Raw genomic sequence first — 17,527 nt, 5'->3', positions numbered from 1 at the left:
GTGCTTCTCAAGTTTTACCTCACATCTGTCAACAAAATCTAGACTATCCTAACCATTTTAGATTCATAATTTGCAATACACTAGGACCATGGCAGTAACCCACCAACTTGGAAAACAGTGATTAAGTACATCATTCTTATTCTAGGCTAGAAGGACTGATCCGTGAAGAAGAGCAGGGATTGAAGCAGGATGAAAAAGAATTACAGAAGCTTCACGAAGAGGTTCGAAAGTACACGGACAAGAAGTACGACTCTCAACCTATGAATCATGGCCCCGGAGCATTGGATCCTCAGCAGCTGTATAAAATCAGAAGGAAGTACTTGGGTTTGCACTCTGCAAATGCCCAGCAGAGCTCCGAATATGGCAAACAGCAGTCAGCCTCGAACGTTGCACCCAAAACAATAGATGCAGAGCAAGCCGAAGAAAGAATCTCCCAGCTGATAGGGGAACGTGATAGCTTACTTCAAACTGGCCACTATGAGATTGATGATCCTATAATCAGTAAATTGAATCAAGAAATTAGGTTTCTGTTGACTGAACCTGCAGCGGATACGTGATTCTACTTTTCTCTGCGATTCGATGTTTTTGTTCAGGGAAAACACTGAATGAAGTGCAATGATGTGTCCTGTAAAGTTTTTGTATGTTTTGTAATTTATTTCCATTGTATATGTTGTCTGAGGAAAAGTTCTGGAGAAATTCTTCCAAGTTGGTGTGTTTTTCTCTGTTGTGTAATTGTGAAACTAAGTGCTTTTATGGGGGGAAAAAAAAGTTTTCACATAAAGATTTAAATTTTTAAATTGATAGTTTGTTATGAATTGTACAAATTTTGTAAGTATAAAATATTTGATAACAGACCTTTTTGAAAGTATATTTTATGTGAAGAATTCTGTATATTGTGTATCAGAATATTGTTTTATTTTTATATAAAAAAGTCCATGTACAATTATTAGCAAATTTCTTCCACGTTTCAATACACCAAACTGAACTTTAAAATTGGGAAAAGATGAAGCAGGATAAGAAAACATACAAAACTGCCTGTCATGTTTCATTTTAATAACCCTGGTAACACTGTTTAATATTGGTTACACGTTGTAATGTATATTCATATTGTAGGGTTCTTACTGGGGAATTACAGTACAGTAACCATAGTAGAGTACTGCATGGGACAACTTTCACTCGCTTGCAATCCTTTTGAGTTTCTCACCCTTGAGTGTATACAATGGAATATCATTTTAATATGACAATAATCTTAGAAACACATATGTAAAGTGTCCACCCTGCTAGTTTCAGCCCGCGATCATATTTCATATATCATTGTGTTGGTAAGATAGACTAAACTACATTTTAACATGTAAGTGATGGCTGTTCACTTAAGTTTCAATTTCACATCCTCTTGCACTTCACAAACCATACTTAATGGCCCACTTCAACAGAAAAGTGACAGTTATACATGTACCACCAGGCTTCAAGTGTATATTGCTAGTTTGACCTGCTCAAGCGTTATTGACTCATGGTGAGCTCTCAACTTATGCATTCTAGCATCGTCTGTGTGAACTATTATATTCTGAAGCAAAAACCTCTCTTTGCAGCACTCTAAACCACAGCCATTGTGTATGAAAGGAATTTTTCAGTGTTTTTGATGAGGTTTCCACACTGCTAATGAATACTTTTCGTGTGTCTTGGCTTCAGGGACCCATGGTAGAATTGATAAAACTTAAAAATATATTTCCTCCCACATGGATGCACAGATATTAAAGCCTGCCTGAGTATAATGAAAGGAATACTGTGTGTACCATATGGTGTTCGTCATGCAAGAAAGTTCCTTTCATATGTTGTAGAAACATATTGAACATGAGATCACTTAGCAACCACCACCATATTCTTCTGTCCATGGAAACTGCTTGCCTCTTCTTGTAACGTTTCATTATGGTCGTCCTTACATCAATTTAAACATTGATTTTTAAAGCCTCAATTTTGCAATGATTATTTGGATAACCTTGTTCCATCAAACATCCCTATAAATTAAAATTGTATGGATTTAAGTGCAAAGGAAAGAGAAGCTGGTTCCATTCAAAGCTGACAGATTACAGAACTTGAAAATGTTTCACATCAAAGTTGCTTGAAATTAAGAAACATCAAAACAAAGTGTCAATCCAGGGGTTTATCTAGAATTTTTCTTTGGGACAAGGGGTGTAAAAGTTATATGTAGTGCCAAAATAACCTTCATTTGGGCCTTTGTCGGAAGGTGTTTGTGTTGTTGAAATTTTGGAGGGTGTTGGAGGAGGATACATCATTGTGTGAATCAACCCCTTTTAATATTTATGTATGAGGGGCAGTCAAATGAAAACCGAACACCCTCTACAAAGTGACAATGGAGTTTGTTTTATTCAAAAGTAATTGCCACAAGTGTTAAGACATTTATCCCACTGGGGGACGAGACTATCAATTCCAGTCTTGTAGAAAAAGGTAGGTCACTGATGGATCCACAACCTCACCCACTGTTTCACTTCCTCGTCCGAATGAAACCGACGTCCACAAATGTCTTTCTTCAGGTTACCAAAAATGTGGAAGTCACAAGGGGAAATATCAGAGCTGTACAGAGGATGTTCAAGCGTTTCCCAGCCAAATGTCTGAAGCTTATACCTCACCAGATTGGCAGCATTGCGTTATCATGCAAAAGGATGATTCCTTCCGACAGCATTCCAGGGCGTTTTGACTTTATGGTGCGTCGCAGTTTCTGCAACGTGTCTGCATAGCGCTGCACATTGATTGTGGCTCCATGCTCTAGGAAGTCGACAAGCAGAGGGCCCTTGCAGTCGAAGAAGCAGCTCGGCATGACCTTACCGGAACTCGTATGGACAGCCTTGGATTTCTTTGGCGGGGGAGAATCGACATGTTTCCATTGTTGGCTTTGCCGTTTGCTCTCGGGCTCAAAATGGTGGCACCACGTTTCGTCCCCTGTGACGATACGTGACAGAAACGCATACCCTTCCTCGTGGTACCGCTGCAAATGACTCAGACATGCAGTCATTCTGTCAATCATTTGTCCCTCCGTCAGTTGATGCGGAACCCACTGCCTGCAAATTTTTCGGAACTGCAGGTGATCTTTGATAGTGGCATGCACAGAGCCATGACTAATGCCAACCTTAACACGAAATTCTTCCCCTGTGATTCGTCGGTCTTCCCGGATCAGACCATCGACCCTCGCAATCACATCAGGCGTAATGGCTCGATGGGCCTGTCCCGGGCACGGATCGTCTTGCAGTGATGTGTGTCCTTCGCGGAATCTCTTCTGCCACTCGTACACACTTGTCAGGACACTGCAGACATGCGACGATGAATTTCGCATGTTCCAGCGCCTCAGCCACCAAGAAACAAACCACACCTCTCTGCTCTTCTTTGCTTGCCTCCATTTCCAATGCTGGACGAACACACTTTTCACTCCGCTCACCTCCTGAGCAATGACAAAGCAACTGTGTGGACCTGTTCGTTTTCACTATGCATTTCTCCTACCCTACAGATGGCAGTATCGATACGTAACAACAGTGTTGCCAACTTTTGCGAGGAATGTGTTTTATGGTGGGTGTTCGGTTTTCATTTGACTGCCCCTCATACCTGGTAGTGCTTTCCTTCCTGTGCATGCCAGTATTGTCTTTCCTGCATGGACAGATTAAAGGAAAGGGCACATGAGATAACCACCCATCCTGTCATATCTAAAGAAAGTTCCTCTTGACATCTAAAGTGAAATCGCCATCTGCCCTTTGAAAGCCCTGTGGGGCATCTGAAACCAAAATAAATCATTGATTAGCATAAGGGAAAATTAGGAATGCTATTGAGATGAGACAAGTTTCAATGTCATATTAAAATTTGAGGTGAGGAAACCACATCCTTAGAGACTTGTTCAGATCAATTTGAGGGTGTGTGTTCATAAATCATTGTACAATTGCGAAGTGTAAAGCTTTGATAAATCATAAAGGTAAGGTAAAGTTCCCCATACACTTTGCATCATGCCATGAAGCATCTATAAGGGGATGTGGGATTGCCTAATCTGGCTGTCCTGTGTGGCAGTCCGACACCCTATTCATACATACCAAGCAGACATGATAATTTATAGATGGATCATATAGTATTAAGTTCATCGTAATTTCGACGTTCTTCCATTTTTTGAGGGTCCGCAGTGACAAAATTAGATATCAGTGGGGGAAAAAAGCTTGGATATTTGTTTTTGCTTTTAATATCTATATTAGTCCAGTCAAATTAGAAAAAAGAATGGAAAAAATTCCAACAGAGATAAAAATTGGTAGATATCACCAGTATGGTATTTCAAACAACATACTAAAAGTCCCCGACAATCCGAGTTGTGCTCTGTCCGCCATATTGGAAAATGGCGGATGAACGGTGACGTTTGATCATAATTGCTTTATTAACTAAAAATGGTGAAGGCTGAGCCGAAAATGTGTTCAGACATAAATTAAAGAAAATAAAATTTCCAATAACTGTAAGAAGATAAATTTTTGTGATTTAACCTACCATTTCACTGTTAATAATATATGTAATTTCTTTAAGGGTGCTGCCCATTGTGGAACTTCGATGTAATGGATCTGATCATCAGAAAACAAACTGAATAACCTTTTTGGCAAGGCAACAATGGATATAACCCAATATTGTATTATTTGTGAACAAACGTTGAGTGAAGGTGACAGTGTGGTTGTGATAAAAGGCTTAAATGCTATAAAGAGCAGCAGTTTACTTCAAAAGGATGGAATATTTGAGAAATTGGAAAATGAGACGAATGTGAGATTACATATTAAGTGCCGTAAGGACTATACTCGTGAGAGTAGTATTACTGCTGCAAGTAATTGTTCACCACAAAATTCAATACTCCTTCGATCAGCAGTACATATATTTCACTTCAAATGTGATTGCTTGTTTTGCAGTGAAGTTTGTGATTTTCAAGCAGAAATGAAAAACAAAAATGTGAACCGACGAGTTAAAATATTTGAAGTTCGATCCTTAGCATTCAAGGAGCAAATCATTGAAGCTGCCATCAAGAGGAACGATGATTGGGGAAGGACAGTGCTTGATCGAATGCACACCGTTATTGATCTAGTTGCAGTTGAGGCTAGGTATCACCATCCTTGTTTCACTAAATTTTACACATCTTCACCTACATCAGGAAAACGTGGTAGGCCTGAAGATAAGTGTATTTCTATAGCATTTCTGCAGTTATGCTGTTACCTTGATAATGATAACGACGAGTGTCAGTACTCGATGAATCAACTTATGACGAAGATGAAGGAATATCTTCCACAAGATACTGATGTCTCAGAAACAACTCTTAAGAAACACCTATGTGATCACTATGGAGAAGACATGATAATAAAACACGTAAAGGGCAAACCACTACAGTATGTTTCCGTGATACAGGATATAAAATATTATCCAAAAGTTGGTACAGCCAGAAAGAAGAAGATCTAAAGAACGAAAGACTTAGAATTGTTAGAACTGCTGCTGCAATAATTCGGGAAGATATACGATCCGAAACATATGCTAAAGATATGTATCCAAATCCACATTAATGCTTGAAGACAGCTGATGATATGGTTCCAGAGACATTAAGGGTCTTTACAGAGGGTGTGATTATGAAACGAATAAAAGGAAATGAAGACTCCATCAAAAGAAAATGTGCGTGTATTGAGCATGCTATTATATCAGCAGTAAGACCACGGTCATTCAATTCAATGATTCAGATTGGACTTGCAGTTCATCCACATAGATATTTTGGTTCAAGAAATATTATTGATATGTTATCAAGCATGAGTTTATGTGCATCCTACAATGAAGCCGTATTGTATCTTAGTTCTGCAATGTTAAGTGATAAGGAAATTGTTGTTGACAAGGAATTATTGAATCAGTTTGTTTTTGATAATGCAGACGTCAATGTTCGGACCTTGGACAGACTAGGAACTTTCCACAATACGGGGAGCATTATGTGCACTACTCCTGCAAGATCTGTTCATCCCAGAAAATAAATTGTTCGATTGAAGAAGCAACCACCAGAATGTTACCTTGCCAAATTTGGTAATGTTCCATTACGCACATACGTTGTGCCTGCTGTCCGTGGCCTGGAGAAAATCAAGATTAAAGAAATTGAATACACCAAACAGGTAGCACCATCAGTGCATGTTGCATCACTTCTTGATTTTGTATAGATGTGTGGAAATCACCTTACCTTGTCACCAAGTCCAAGTTGGAGTATTTATATGGAGCTTGCCACTGACGGTAGCAAGGAATATCACATTTCTGAAATAAGTATATTACCATTTATAAAGCTGCTGCCGACAAGTCCAGATGTCATATACTCATCCCTTATGTTCGCAGTTGAAGAATACATGAAACATGGTCAAAACACATGTATTGTTACTTTCGACCAACCTCTATATCTGAGAGCCTCTGAAATTGTTGCGGCTTCTCTGGACAACGGATATATGTCGTCAGTTGTCCTTCGTCTAGGTGGATTCCACATGCTTATGTCGTACATGGGAGCGATAGGATACATGATGAGGGGAAGCGGATTGGAAGAAGCTTGGTCAGTAATATATATTATTCGTTACAAATCGGGAAATAAAAGCGTACAACTTCCATCAACACCAGGAAAATTTGATTACAAAATAATGGGAAAAGTTTCCACAAAGTTAAATTTATTTTTTACATTATTGGATTATATTGGTTAAATTTATTTTTAACATCATTAGATAGGTTGGTTAAATCACAAAAAATTATCTTCTTACAGTTATTGGAAATTTTATTTTCTTTAATTTATGTCTGAACACATTTTCGGCTCAACCTTCACCATTTTTAGTTAATAAAGCAATTATGATCAAACATCACCGTTCATCCGCCATTTTCCAATATGGCGGACAGAGCACAACTCGGATTGTCGGGGACTTTTAGTATGTTGTTTGAAATACCATACTGGTGATATCTACCAATTTTTATCTCTGTTGGAATTTTTTCCATTCTTTGATGACATTTTGCCTACTTTTACTGGACTATATGCTGTGAAAGTTTGTGCAGTCATATGCTGCATCAAGCAAGCTGCATATGTTGCTTGCACAAGACACACATACAGGATGTAACAATAGTCACTGATGGATTTCAGTCATTACTAACTCAAGAACTGTTGAAGATTGCAAATTACAGTTTTTACATTGAATTGCATTGTATTGTCTCCGGTCAATTTTTCTGGACTTCACTCTAATGATAGGAACTTGTTTGACGTCTTCCTTGCTTGTCTTGGATCTTCCCACTTCTTTTCCTGTCAAGAACACTACCAATTTCCATAAACTTGTTGTACCAAGCCTTAATGCTGTTTGCAGAATGAGAGTTCCTTTAATCTGATACCTCAGTCTGGCGGAAAACATATAAATTGTACTGATTTTATTCCATTTCCAAGCTTGAACTGGAAGAAAATGTCAAAATTGAATTGAGGTTCAATAAATCAGACTACTTTTGTGGTACCCTGTACTGTAGGAAAATCTGCAAGTAGGATTGTAATTTCTCTTTTGGTGTGACAACCTTCCTTAAAAAAGAGAAACAAAATCATGAATTAAAGATATAATGGCAAGTTCTAAGGTAACACTGGGAACCAACTGCAGCCACAGAAATGAGTGTTTCGAATGACATGGCTTTCTGACATTCCTGTACAAGCAAGTATGTAAAACTATTTTAAAGCTTGAGAAATAATATACAATTTTTATTTGGAGCATATTGCTAAATGCCGATACTCTCTCAGATCCCCACTGATACCGATACTTGAAAATTGTAATAATTAAAAGTTATTAAAAATATTCATTAAGAATAGTGTGTAAGAATTCCACTCTTGTTATGTGCATTAATTTAACAAGATTTTTTCTTTAAAAAGTTCAATAATTACATTAGAATATTAAATTACATGTTATGTTATCATAACATTCATTATTTTTGCACAAAAGTGGTGCAAAATAAAAATAAACTTCGAATTTTACATAACTTCCATTATAGTTAGACTCCGTGAAGTGTTGTGTGGCATTTTTGCGGACCCCATGAAAGTCCAAAATGCCGGAAAAGTATCGGCTGGTATTGGTAAGTAAATTCCAACTGATACCGATGTATCGGTATCGGCTCAGCCCTATATACATGGTGTCATTTTAATGGCACCCATGGACCACGGAAACGTATAGAGGACATCAAAACAAACAACTTTTCTCAGTAACATTTTTCTCATTGGTGTGTCGATTCGACGCTACAGCCGTTCAAAAAAGACCGTTTTGCCACCTGGATGCTGGCAACCCAACACAACATTTGATCGTATCTCTGACGTCATTTCCTGCGGCGAAACAGCACACAGCAGGGTTGCAAGGAACACACAAATTTTGTGAAAATTACAAACTACCAACTACATTATTAGCTGTAAAACCAAGCGAGAAAAACACCCAGTAGACCAAACATCATAGCCTACCAGCCAGAATATCAGCAGTCATCTCAGGGGAAAGGGAAATGAACCAACGATATGAGAAATGGTAAAATCGTATTCAAAATGAAGTGTCAATATCGGATTTTATCTCGTCCTACATGTCGAATATCATCAACAATAAATTTTATTGGACTTACACCTTACATGTGGCTGTTTACGCCCAGCTACATGTCAAATATTTGCAAATCTCTTTGCAAGGTTGATATCTACAGGTTTGTGTCCAGATGCCTTGTGGTACTTTTGTGCTGATAACGGAAGTATCTGAGGTTTGCGTTGTTACATTACGGCTAAAACACGTACAACCACAGTAACAATCTAATGAAGAATCAGTAGCGAATATACTGTCCTGTTCACAGTTGCAAACTATTACATGTGTATCTGGTGCATAGATAAACACAGTCATCGCATCGGAGAGTTTGTATTACTACTACTTATATCCCTGAATTTTCAACAATTTTTGCCACTTGCCTCATAATGCCCTGAATATACATTATATTAACCTATGTGTTGCTTACCTTTGGAATTTTGAGTTCTTTCATTTCTATTTTGTCATCTGTTCAGTGGTCACAGACAACTAGTATCAGAAGGACGAAGTGAATAGACTAAATTGTACTATTATAGTATGTGGGTGACACCTATAAATCATATATTTCGCACTTTTTTACATTGCTAACATACTATTTTGGAATGCAGAACGTTTCCTAAGGTGAAATTATGCATTTCTAACTAAGATAATGTATATTTCTTACATTTACGAGTACTTACTGTTACTTGTTATTTCGATTCTGTAACACATTATGGCGGGCGATAGCGTACTGGTTCAGGGTGCGTTGTGCGAGTGTTTTGTCGATTTATGCAGTGTTGCAACCTCGTTCACCGGAAAATACCTACTTTCGTGCCCGGATTTGAAATTATGCTAATACCTCGCAAACCATTGACGTTAGCCTCACAAACCATTGACGTTAGCCCCACAAACCATTCACGTTAGCCCCAAAAACCATTCACGTTAGCCCCAAAAACCATCTTTCGTGAGGTTAAGTTAGGTTAGGCAAGCATAGTTAAAAATAAAAAAAATACTACACGTCATGTCCTAGTGAAAACACGGCAAGTTTGAAACACTGACTATGGGGAACATTGTGCTCTCGTGCAGAAAGCAAATGGCGGCAGCAGAAACAGCGTGTCGGACAGAGATTTTCGCAGAAAACAACATGCATTTGCATTAAAATGGATCAAAACTACATTCACGAACTTCCACAACGCTACAGAAAATGATTTCCGTAAGTACTTTCTCCTGTAAATTTGAAGAAATCTGTCACCCCTATACTATAATGTTACTGACTAAATTGTAGATGCACACTTGGTAACTAGATTTGCAAATATTTGACATGTAAGCTGAGACAAAATTCGATATGACCACTTCCACTTGAATTCTCATTTCTTTCTACCATTTTTTGTATCGTTTGTTTACTTCCTGTTAGGTTACAGAACGTGTTTTCTCGTTTTGTTTTACGGCGCATAATGTGGCTGATTGTAGCTATGTCATTTTTCATAGAATATGTGTGTTCCTGACAACCCTGGAATGCATCGCTTCACGACAGGATATGACGTCACAAATGCAATCAAATTTTGTGTGTGTTGTCAAGCATTTAGGTGGCAAAACGGGCTGTTTTGAACGACTAGCGCCGAAATGATGCACCAACAAGAAAAGTTGTTTGGTTTGATGTCCTCTATACTTTTCCGTGGTCTGTGGGTGCCATTAAAATGACACCCTGTATAATATACACTGATCTATCAGAAAATATAGCAAAGAAAAGAGTTTGAACACTCCTGTTTTTCTGATATTATAGGCGAATTTATGAGAATGTGCAATTGTGATCTTCGGAGGGAAGGGAGAGATCTAAAGCTCAGGCAAAATTGTTGTGTACTAAGGTATATTTTCCCTGGACGAAACAGTATGCAAATTCTTAGTTGCATAAAAATGTATGTGAATATGTCAGTACACACGTGAGCATTTTTCCCCTTTATTGAGTGGACCTCAATTATTACTCTATTAAGGCTTTTAACTCTTCCTTATCTTCCTGTTTCACTTTCTTTCTTTTATCTTCTTCATTTTATTTGTTTCTTTCTTTTCTCATGATAGAGTAATTAACTCTCCACTGAAAATAATAGAGTAGTAGTAGTCAGTCACATATCCAGGATTTTCAGAAGGGGTGGGGCAAATATCCCCAGCAAGGAAGGAAAATTAGATAGATAAATGCTCTTAATATCACTGATGTGCCCCATCAATCCCAAATGGAGGACTGTTTTTCTTCTGGAATGTATCAAATTGCAGTATTTCTGGAGGGATGTCTGCCTCCCTTCAGACGTCATAGTTTTACAGAATATAGACATTGTTCTTACCCCAACCCTCCAAGTTGACCTTTTGCTGGTCAGCAGGTCCACGTTGGTCTTGCTGGGAGAACTGCAAACCAGATCCACTGACCTTCCTCACATCAACTACCAGTTTAATGCTCTGTACGCCATAACAGGCCGGTGCAGGATGACTGTTGCTACCCCCACTCTGCCTTCCCATTCATTTTTGTGGCACCATTACCAACTTCACAACAACAGATTGTGGGGGGAACGGGAGCATGGCCCACCCTTTTTCCACTTTTAGCTTTGGCTATGATATGAAGGTCCTCACAGATATGTCATTAGCTCATGACCTTAATGTTGCCCCTGGATAAAAACACACCCTCTATTGTAATAATAAAAACATCAGCATTTCTAATTTATATCTGTGTTTTTTACATTTATTGTCACATCCTGCTTTTTCCTCATTCTAGATATTTATTTGCACCTTCTCTTTATTTCTGAAAACAAATCGTAATCACAACATAGTCTAGTTTAACGTTCATAAAAAGTACTTTATTTTTTAAAGAACTAATCTGTTTTTGGTACAAAACTTCCAATAAGCAAGAGAAAAATATTTTATCACAAACAATGCAATTAGGATGAATTGTGGCAATTGTTAAAAAAATGAGAGACTAGTAATAACATGGTAAAAACATGGGTCTGTTTAATACTTATCCTTTTAACTGTTTTCATTCAAATTGAATGTGTGTCAAAATACCCAATTCTGATCATTATATCTTTTGATGGTTTTAGGTATGATTATTATCAGAGAGTTGACACACCTAATATAGACTTTCTCATGAGCATAGGAACCCATAGCCCTTACATCAGAAATGTTTTTGTTACTAAGACTTGTCCTAATCACCATTCAATAGCGACAGGATATTATCCAGAAGTGCATGGGGTCGTAGATAATGAAGCATATGATCCAAATATTAAGAAGTTTTTAAGTGATTGTGATGAAGAATTTTGGACTTACAATAAGAATGTTATTCCAATATGGATCTTAAATGAAGTAAGTGACATTCACAGGCATAGTGGAGTTTTGATGTGGCCAGGTGGGGAATTCAAGTATAAGAATATATATCCCACATATTTTGTGCCTTTGGATGAATCAGTACCGTGGTTGAGAAGAATACAATTGGCTTTAAAATGGATTCAAGATCCCCACAGGCCAGCAAATTTAATAATGATGTATTTTGAAGAACCTGACGAAGCTGGCCATGGGTATGGACCTGAATCATACCATGTTGATCAAGCAGTGCAGAAAGTTGATTGGGCCTGTGGCTATTTGTGGTGGCAGTTGGAAAAGCACAATTTGACTAATGCTGTGCACGTGATAGTCACAAGTGACCATGGTATGGAAAGTGTTTCTGCCAAGACTGTTATCAATCTTAGAGAAGTAATTGGTGATGATCAATACGTAATCGCTGGTCTTTCACCTGTGTTTCAATTTTGGGTCACAGATGATGCTTTAAACCAGCTATATCGGAATCTTAAGGAAGGTTCAAAATCTAATAACTACAGTGTTTATCTCAAAAATGAAATTCCAGAAAGATGGCGCTTTAAGAACAATGGACGTGTGGCCCCTATTATGGTGGTAGCAAATGAAGGATATGCTTTTTCCAACCTCGGCAAGTCAAAGGACAGCACGATTATATCTCGATCTGCTCCAGGAGTATATGGAACTCATGGATATGATAATAATGAACCAAATATGCATCCTTTCTTTTTTGCCTGGGGTCCATTAATAAAGAAAAATTTCATAATATGTCCATTTAATTCAGTTGACCTGTTCCCACTTTTCTGTGAAATTTTACGCATTCCTATTTCACATTCCAATGGACACTTTGAGAATGTCAAGGACATGTTGATATCTTATACGAATAAAAAGTAGACCTTGAAGAAACTTTCCTCTTGATCATGAATATAGAGTGCAATGTGTGCATGTCCAAGATGTTTATTTTTATAATACTTTTGCTTCAAAGTTTAAATCCAGTTATTATTTCTGGTACAATAATGATTACAACTAATATATCAGTCACTTAAGAATAGATGTACATTTCAATCTTAACTTCAACTGTAAGGAATGTTGAAGCATTTTAATGTAATCCATTAACCTCCTCAGCATGGCTGGTACACATAACATTCCACTGTGGGTATTGGGCTCAGGATGGCACCATATGGCAGCAGTTATGCCATTTCTTGAAAATTACACATATTTCAATTTGGTCTTTTTTGTTCATTTGTATACATATGAAGATATGACAAATTTGGAGTTGGTCGACCACCACACACTTTATCTCTAATTTTCTTTCAACAGACGAGAAAGTTTGTTTACGAGCGGTCATTTCTTATCTGTTCAGACAGCAACACCTATACTGCATCAAATGATGTAACATAGTTCATCCCTCGCTTCAATCACAGCATCACTTAATACTTTCCAACAATATCCAAGCACTTCAGACACTAACAAACTTGAGACATTGCCACCAACAGGGTTAGTCACGTGTTCCTTTCTTGTGTAATACCAATACCGTGCCATTCTTTTCCTTTGGCATACCCAAAGTCTTTCCACCTTTAAGGGAAAAGTCTGAATGCATGCACAAGTTATTTTAATGTATCTCTTTTATTTTAATTCATCATATCTAATTCCAGCTTTCATTCATTTCTACTCATCCTTCTCTGCCAAAATTTTGCATTTATTCTAAGATGCTCGGCACAAAAATGATACAAAGAGAAGATTGAATATGTAATTTATGCATTTCAAACTTGAACCTCACAGGGCAACACTGGAAGGAGGAAGCAGTAAGGATGGTGCCTTGTGCCTTGTACCGTTTCTTGGAGATCAAGAATTAATATTATATATATATATATATAATATTAATATTAAATAATACTCTTAACATAAGTTTTTATAGTTTAATCAAAACAATGGTCTTGTAAATCATAAATGAATTAATAATTCTAAAAACATCAAGGAAGATATGGTTATATCATCAATAGCTCCCAAAGCCAATATTTTTATTAAACTACTCCTTGATATCAAAATACAATTAATATTAATTACTATTATGCTATTATTAGCACTAATAATACTACAAATAAAACATCCACTATCTATAGGGATTATACTAATTATACAGACTATTACCGCATGCCTAACAATATCAACATTCCTAAAATCCACATGACTTTCCTATGTATTATTCCTAGTATTTTTAGGGGGAATACTGGTTCTATTTATTTATACAACAAGACTTACACCAAATGAAATATTCAAAATAAGAACAAAAATAATAATTATGGGTGTAACCCTAATATTATTATGTTTATTTATATTAATAATAATAGATCCATTATTAACCCCCTCAACACTACAAAATATAGATACATATACAACCTGAAGAAGTACACCCCCGCTACCAGGAATAAAATTATATAATGAATCCATTATAATAATAACTACTATAACAGTAGTATATCTATTTATTACATTAGTTGCAATTGTAAAAATTACTAGACTCTCATATGGACCTCTAAAAATAATTAAATAACTACAAATGACAAAACCAGCACAAATTTATCACCCCCTACTTAAACTAGCAAATAATGCATTAGTAGACTTGCCAGCCCCACTAAATATTTCCTACTGATGAAATTTTGGTTCACTTATAGGAATATGTCTTTCAATCCAAATCTTAACAGGTCTTTTTTTAGCAATACATTATATTTCAAGAACAGACTTAGCTTTTTCTAGAGTAATACACATCTGCCGAGATGTAAACTATGGATGAATACTACGAACTATTCATGCTAACGGGGCCTCCATATTCTTTATTTGTATATATATACATGTTGGACGAGGAATATATTATGGATCCTATTTATATCTTCACACATGATCTATTGGAGTTATAATTATATTAACAACAATAGCAACAGCATTTGTTGGATATGTACTACCATGATGTCAAATGTCATTCTGAGGAGCCACAGTAATTACTAATTTACTCTCGGCAATTCCATATTTAGGAACTATACTAGTTCAATGAATTTGAGGGGGATTCGCAGTAGGTAGTGCTACACTAACCCGATTCTTCGCCTTTCATTTTTTATTACCATTTATTTTAATAGCAATATCCATAATCCATCTACTCTTTTTACATCAAACCGGATCTAATAATCCACTATCTATTAATAGCAACATGGATAAAATCCCGTTCCATCCATACTTCTCCATAAAAGACACACTAGGATTCATACTTATAATTTTAAGATTAATACAACTCTCATTAATATTTCCAACAACCCTAGGAGATCCGGAAAATTTTACCCCAGCAAACCCACTAGTAACTCCAGTACACATTCAACCAGAATGATACCTTCTATTTGCATATGCCGTTCTACGATCAATTCCAAATAAACTCGGGGGAGTGGTAGCACTAGTATTATCTATTATAATCTTATTCATTATACCAATACATCATAAAATAAATTTTTGTGGACTACAATTTTACCCTTTAAATCAAATATTATTTTGATTAATATTTGCAACCTTTATTTTATTAACTTGAATTGGGGCCCGGCCCGTAGAAACTCCATACATCACTACTGGACAAGTATTAACAATTATATATTTTATATATTTCATTATATCCCCCGCAACACTACTATTATGAGATAAAATTTTAAAAAAATGACTTCTTGACTGAAACATTTAGTGTATGTCTTGAAAACATAAAATAGAATATAAATATTCTAGAAGTCTTCACATTCTAATTATTATGCAACTAAATATAAATTGATACAATTAAGCCCCTAAAGCCAACAAAAAAAAAAAAAATAATTTAAAGAAACCGGAAGAAAACTCCTTCAAGCTAAATATATAAGTTTATCATAACGAAATCATGGTAGTGTACCTCGAATCCAAATATAAATAAATCCTAAAAAAATAACCCTTAAGTAAAAAAATAAGAAAAATGGTATCCCCCAACAATAAAATTCTAAATAAAACACTTATAAATAAAATACTAGCATATTCAGACATAAAAATTAAAGCAAATCCCCCAGCGCTATATTCAACATTAAACCCAGAAACAAGTTCAGACTCCCCCTCAGCAAAATCAAAAGGAGTTCGATTAGTTTCAGCTAAACAAGAACTCAATCAGGCTAAAGCCAATGGTAAAGCAATAAAAATAAATCATAAATAATCCTGAAAAATATTAAATAAAAGTAAATTATAACCACCAATTAAAAAAATAAAAGACAATAAAATTAATACCAATCTAACCTCATAGGAAATAGTTTGAGCAACTGCTCGAAGACCCCCAAGCAACGCATAATTAGAATTAGATGATCACCCGGCAGATATTACTCTATACACTCCTATTCTCATACAACATAAAAAGAAAAATACCCCCAAATAAAAATTAAATAATAAGGTGTGATATGGAAAAACAACCCAAACAAACAAAGATAAAAATAAACTAAAAACTGGAGATATATAGTATGGATAATAATTTCTCAAAGTAGGTAGTGTTTGCTCCTTAGTAAATAATTTAACTGCATCAGCAAAAGGCTGAAAAATACCACAAATCCCAACCCGATTAGGCCCCCTACGAATCTGAATATAGCCTAAAACCCTACGCTCAAATATAGTAAAAAAAGCAACTCTAATTAAAACACACACAACTAAAATAATAAAAGAAATAACTCCAATAAATAAATCTAATATCATCTACTATAAAAAGAAATTTATCTTTATTTTTGAATTCTAAATTCAATGCACTTCTCTGCCACAATAGTAATTATTATTAATCAATATTATTATATATAATATAAGTATTTGGTCCTTTCGTACTGGAACACTTTAAATATTAAGAGATAGAAACCAACCTGGCTCACGCCGGTTTGAACTCAGATCATGTAAGAAATTAAAGGTCGAACAGACCATCAAATTTGAAATGCTACACCCAAACGATATCTTAATCCAACATCGAGGTCGCAACCCCTCCTGTCGATATGATCTCTCAAGAAAGATTACTCTGTTATCCTTAAGGTAACTTATTCTTTAAATCACTAAAAATGGATCCAAATAACAAAAATTATTGAACATCAAATAAAAAAGAGTTAATTATTATCTTCCCATCACCCCAACAAAATATTATTTAATAATATATATAATTATATTACTAATCAAAACATTATTAAAATATAAAGATCTATAGGGTCTTATCGTCCCCTAAAAAAATAAAGCCTTTTCACTTTAAAGTAAAATTATACACTAACTAATCAAAGACAGTTTATTCCTCGTCCAACCATTCATTCTAGCCCCCAATTAAAAGACTAATGATTATGCTACCTTCGCACGGTCAAAATACCGCGGCCATTAAACAAGCGTCATTGAGCAGGTTATACTTCATATAAAATCATGAAAAGGTGTTTTTTGATAAACAGGCGAGAATAAATTTTGCCTAATTCCTCTAATTAATTAAATAAATATACTAATAGAATCATAATTTCCAAATAAAACTAATTAAAACATATAATTAGGTAAACAAGTAAAACCAAACTAAATTTTTAATAAAATTCCAAATAAATTATAACAAAATTACA

General features: G+C 35.8%; 1 protein-coding gene and 1 pseudogene across 2 annotated transcripts in view; both read left to right on the top strand.

The window, feature by feature from the left end:
* LOC145984995 (centrosomal protein of 120 kDa-like) overlaps positions 1-946 on the top strand; it is an 88,689-nt gene extending 87,743 nt beyond the window's left edge. For both annotated transcript variants that reach the window (XM_083118479.1, XM_083118478.1), the window contains exon 14: positions 146-946. In XM_083118479.1, coding sequence (XP_082974605.1) covers positions 146-557 — 412 coding nt within the window. In that variant the 3' untranslated portion in view covers positions 558-946. The remainder of the gene's footprint in view (positions 1-145) is intronic.
* A 10,588-nt stretch (positions 947-11,534) lies between these two features.
* On the top strand, positions 11,535-12,806 carry LOC145985521 (ectonucleotide pyrophosphatase/phosphodiesterase family member 5 pseudogene; annotated as a pseudogene).
* Positions 12,807-17,527: the final 4,721 nt, after the last annotated feature.

Source organism: Lepisma saccharinum, chromosome 3 (assembly GCF_977018435.1).
Source record: "Lepisma saccharinum chromosome 3, izLepSacc3.1, whole genome shotgun sequence".
In the NCBI taxonomy this organism is placed as follows: domain Eukaryota; kingdom Metazoa; phylum Arthropoda; class Insecta; order Zygentoma; family Lepismatidae; genus Lepisma; species Lepisma saccharinum.
The sequence above is the reverse complement of the archived record's forward strand: the minus strand, read 5'-3'. Positions and strand labels throughout refer to the sequence as shown.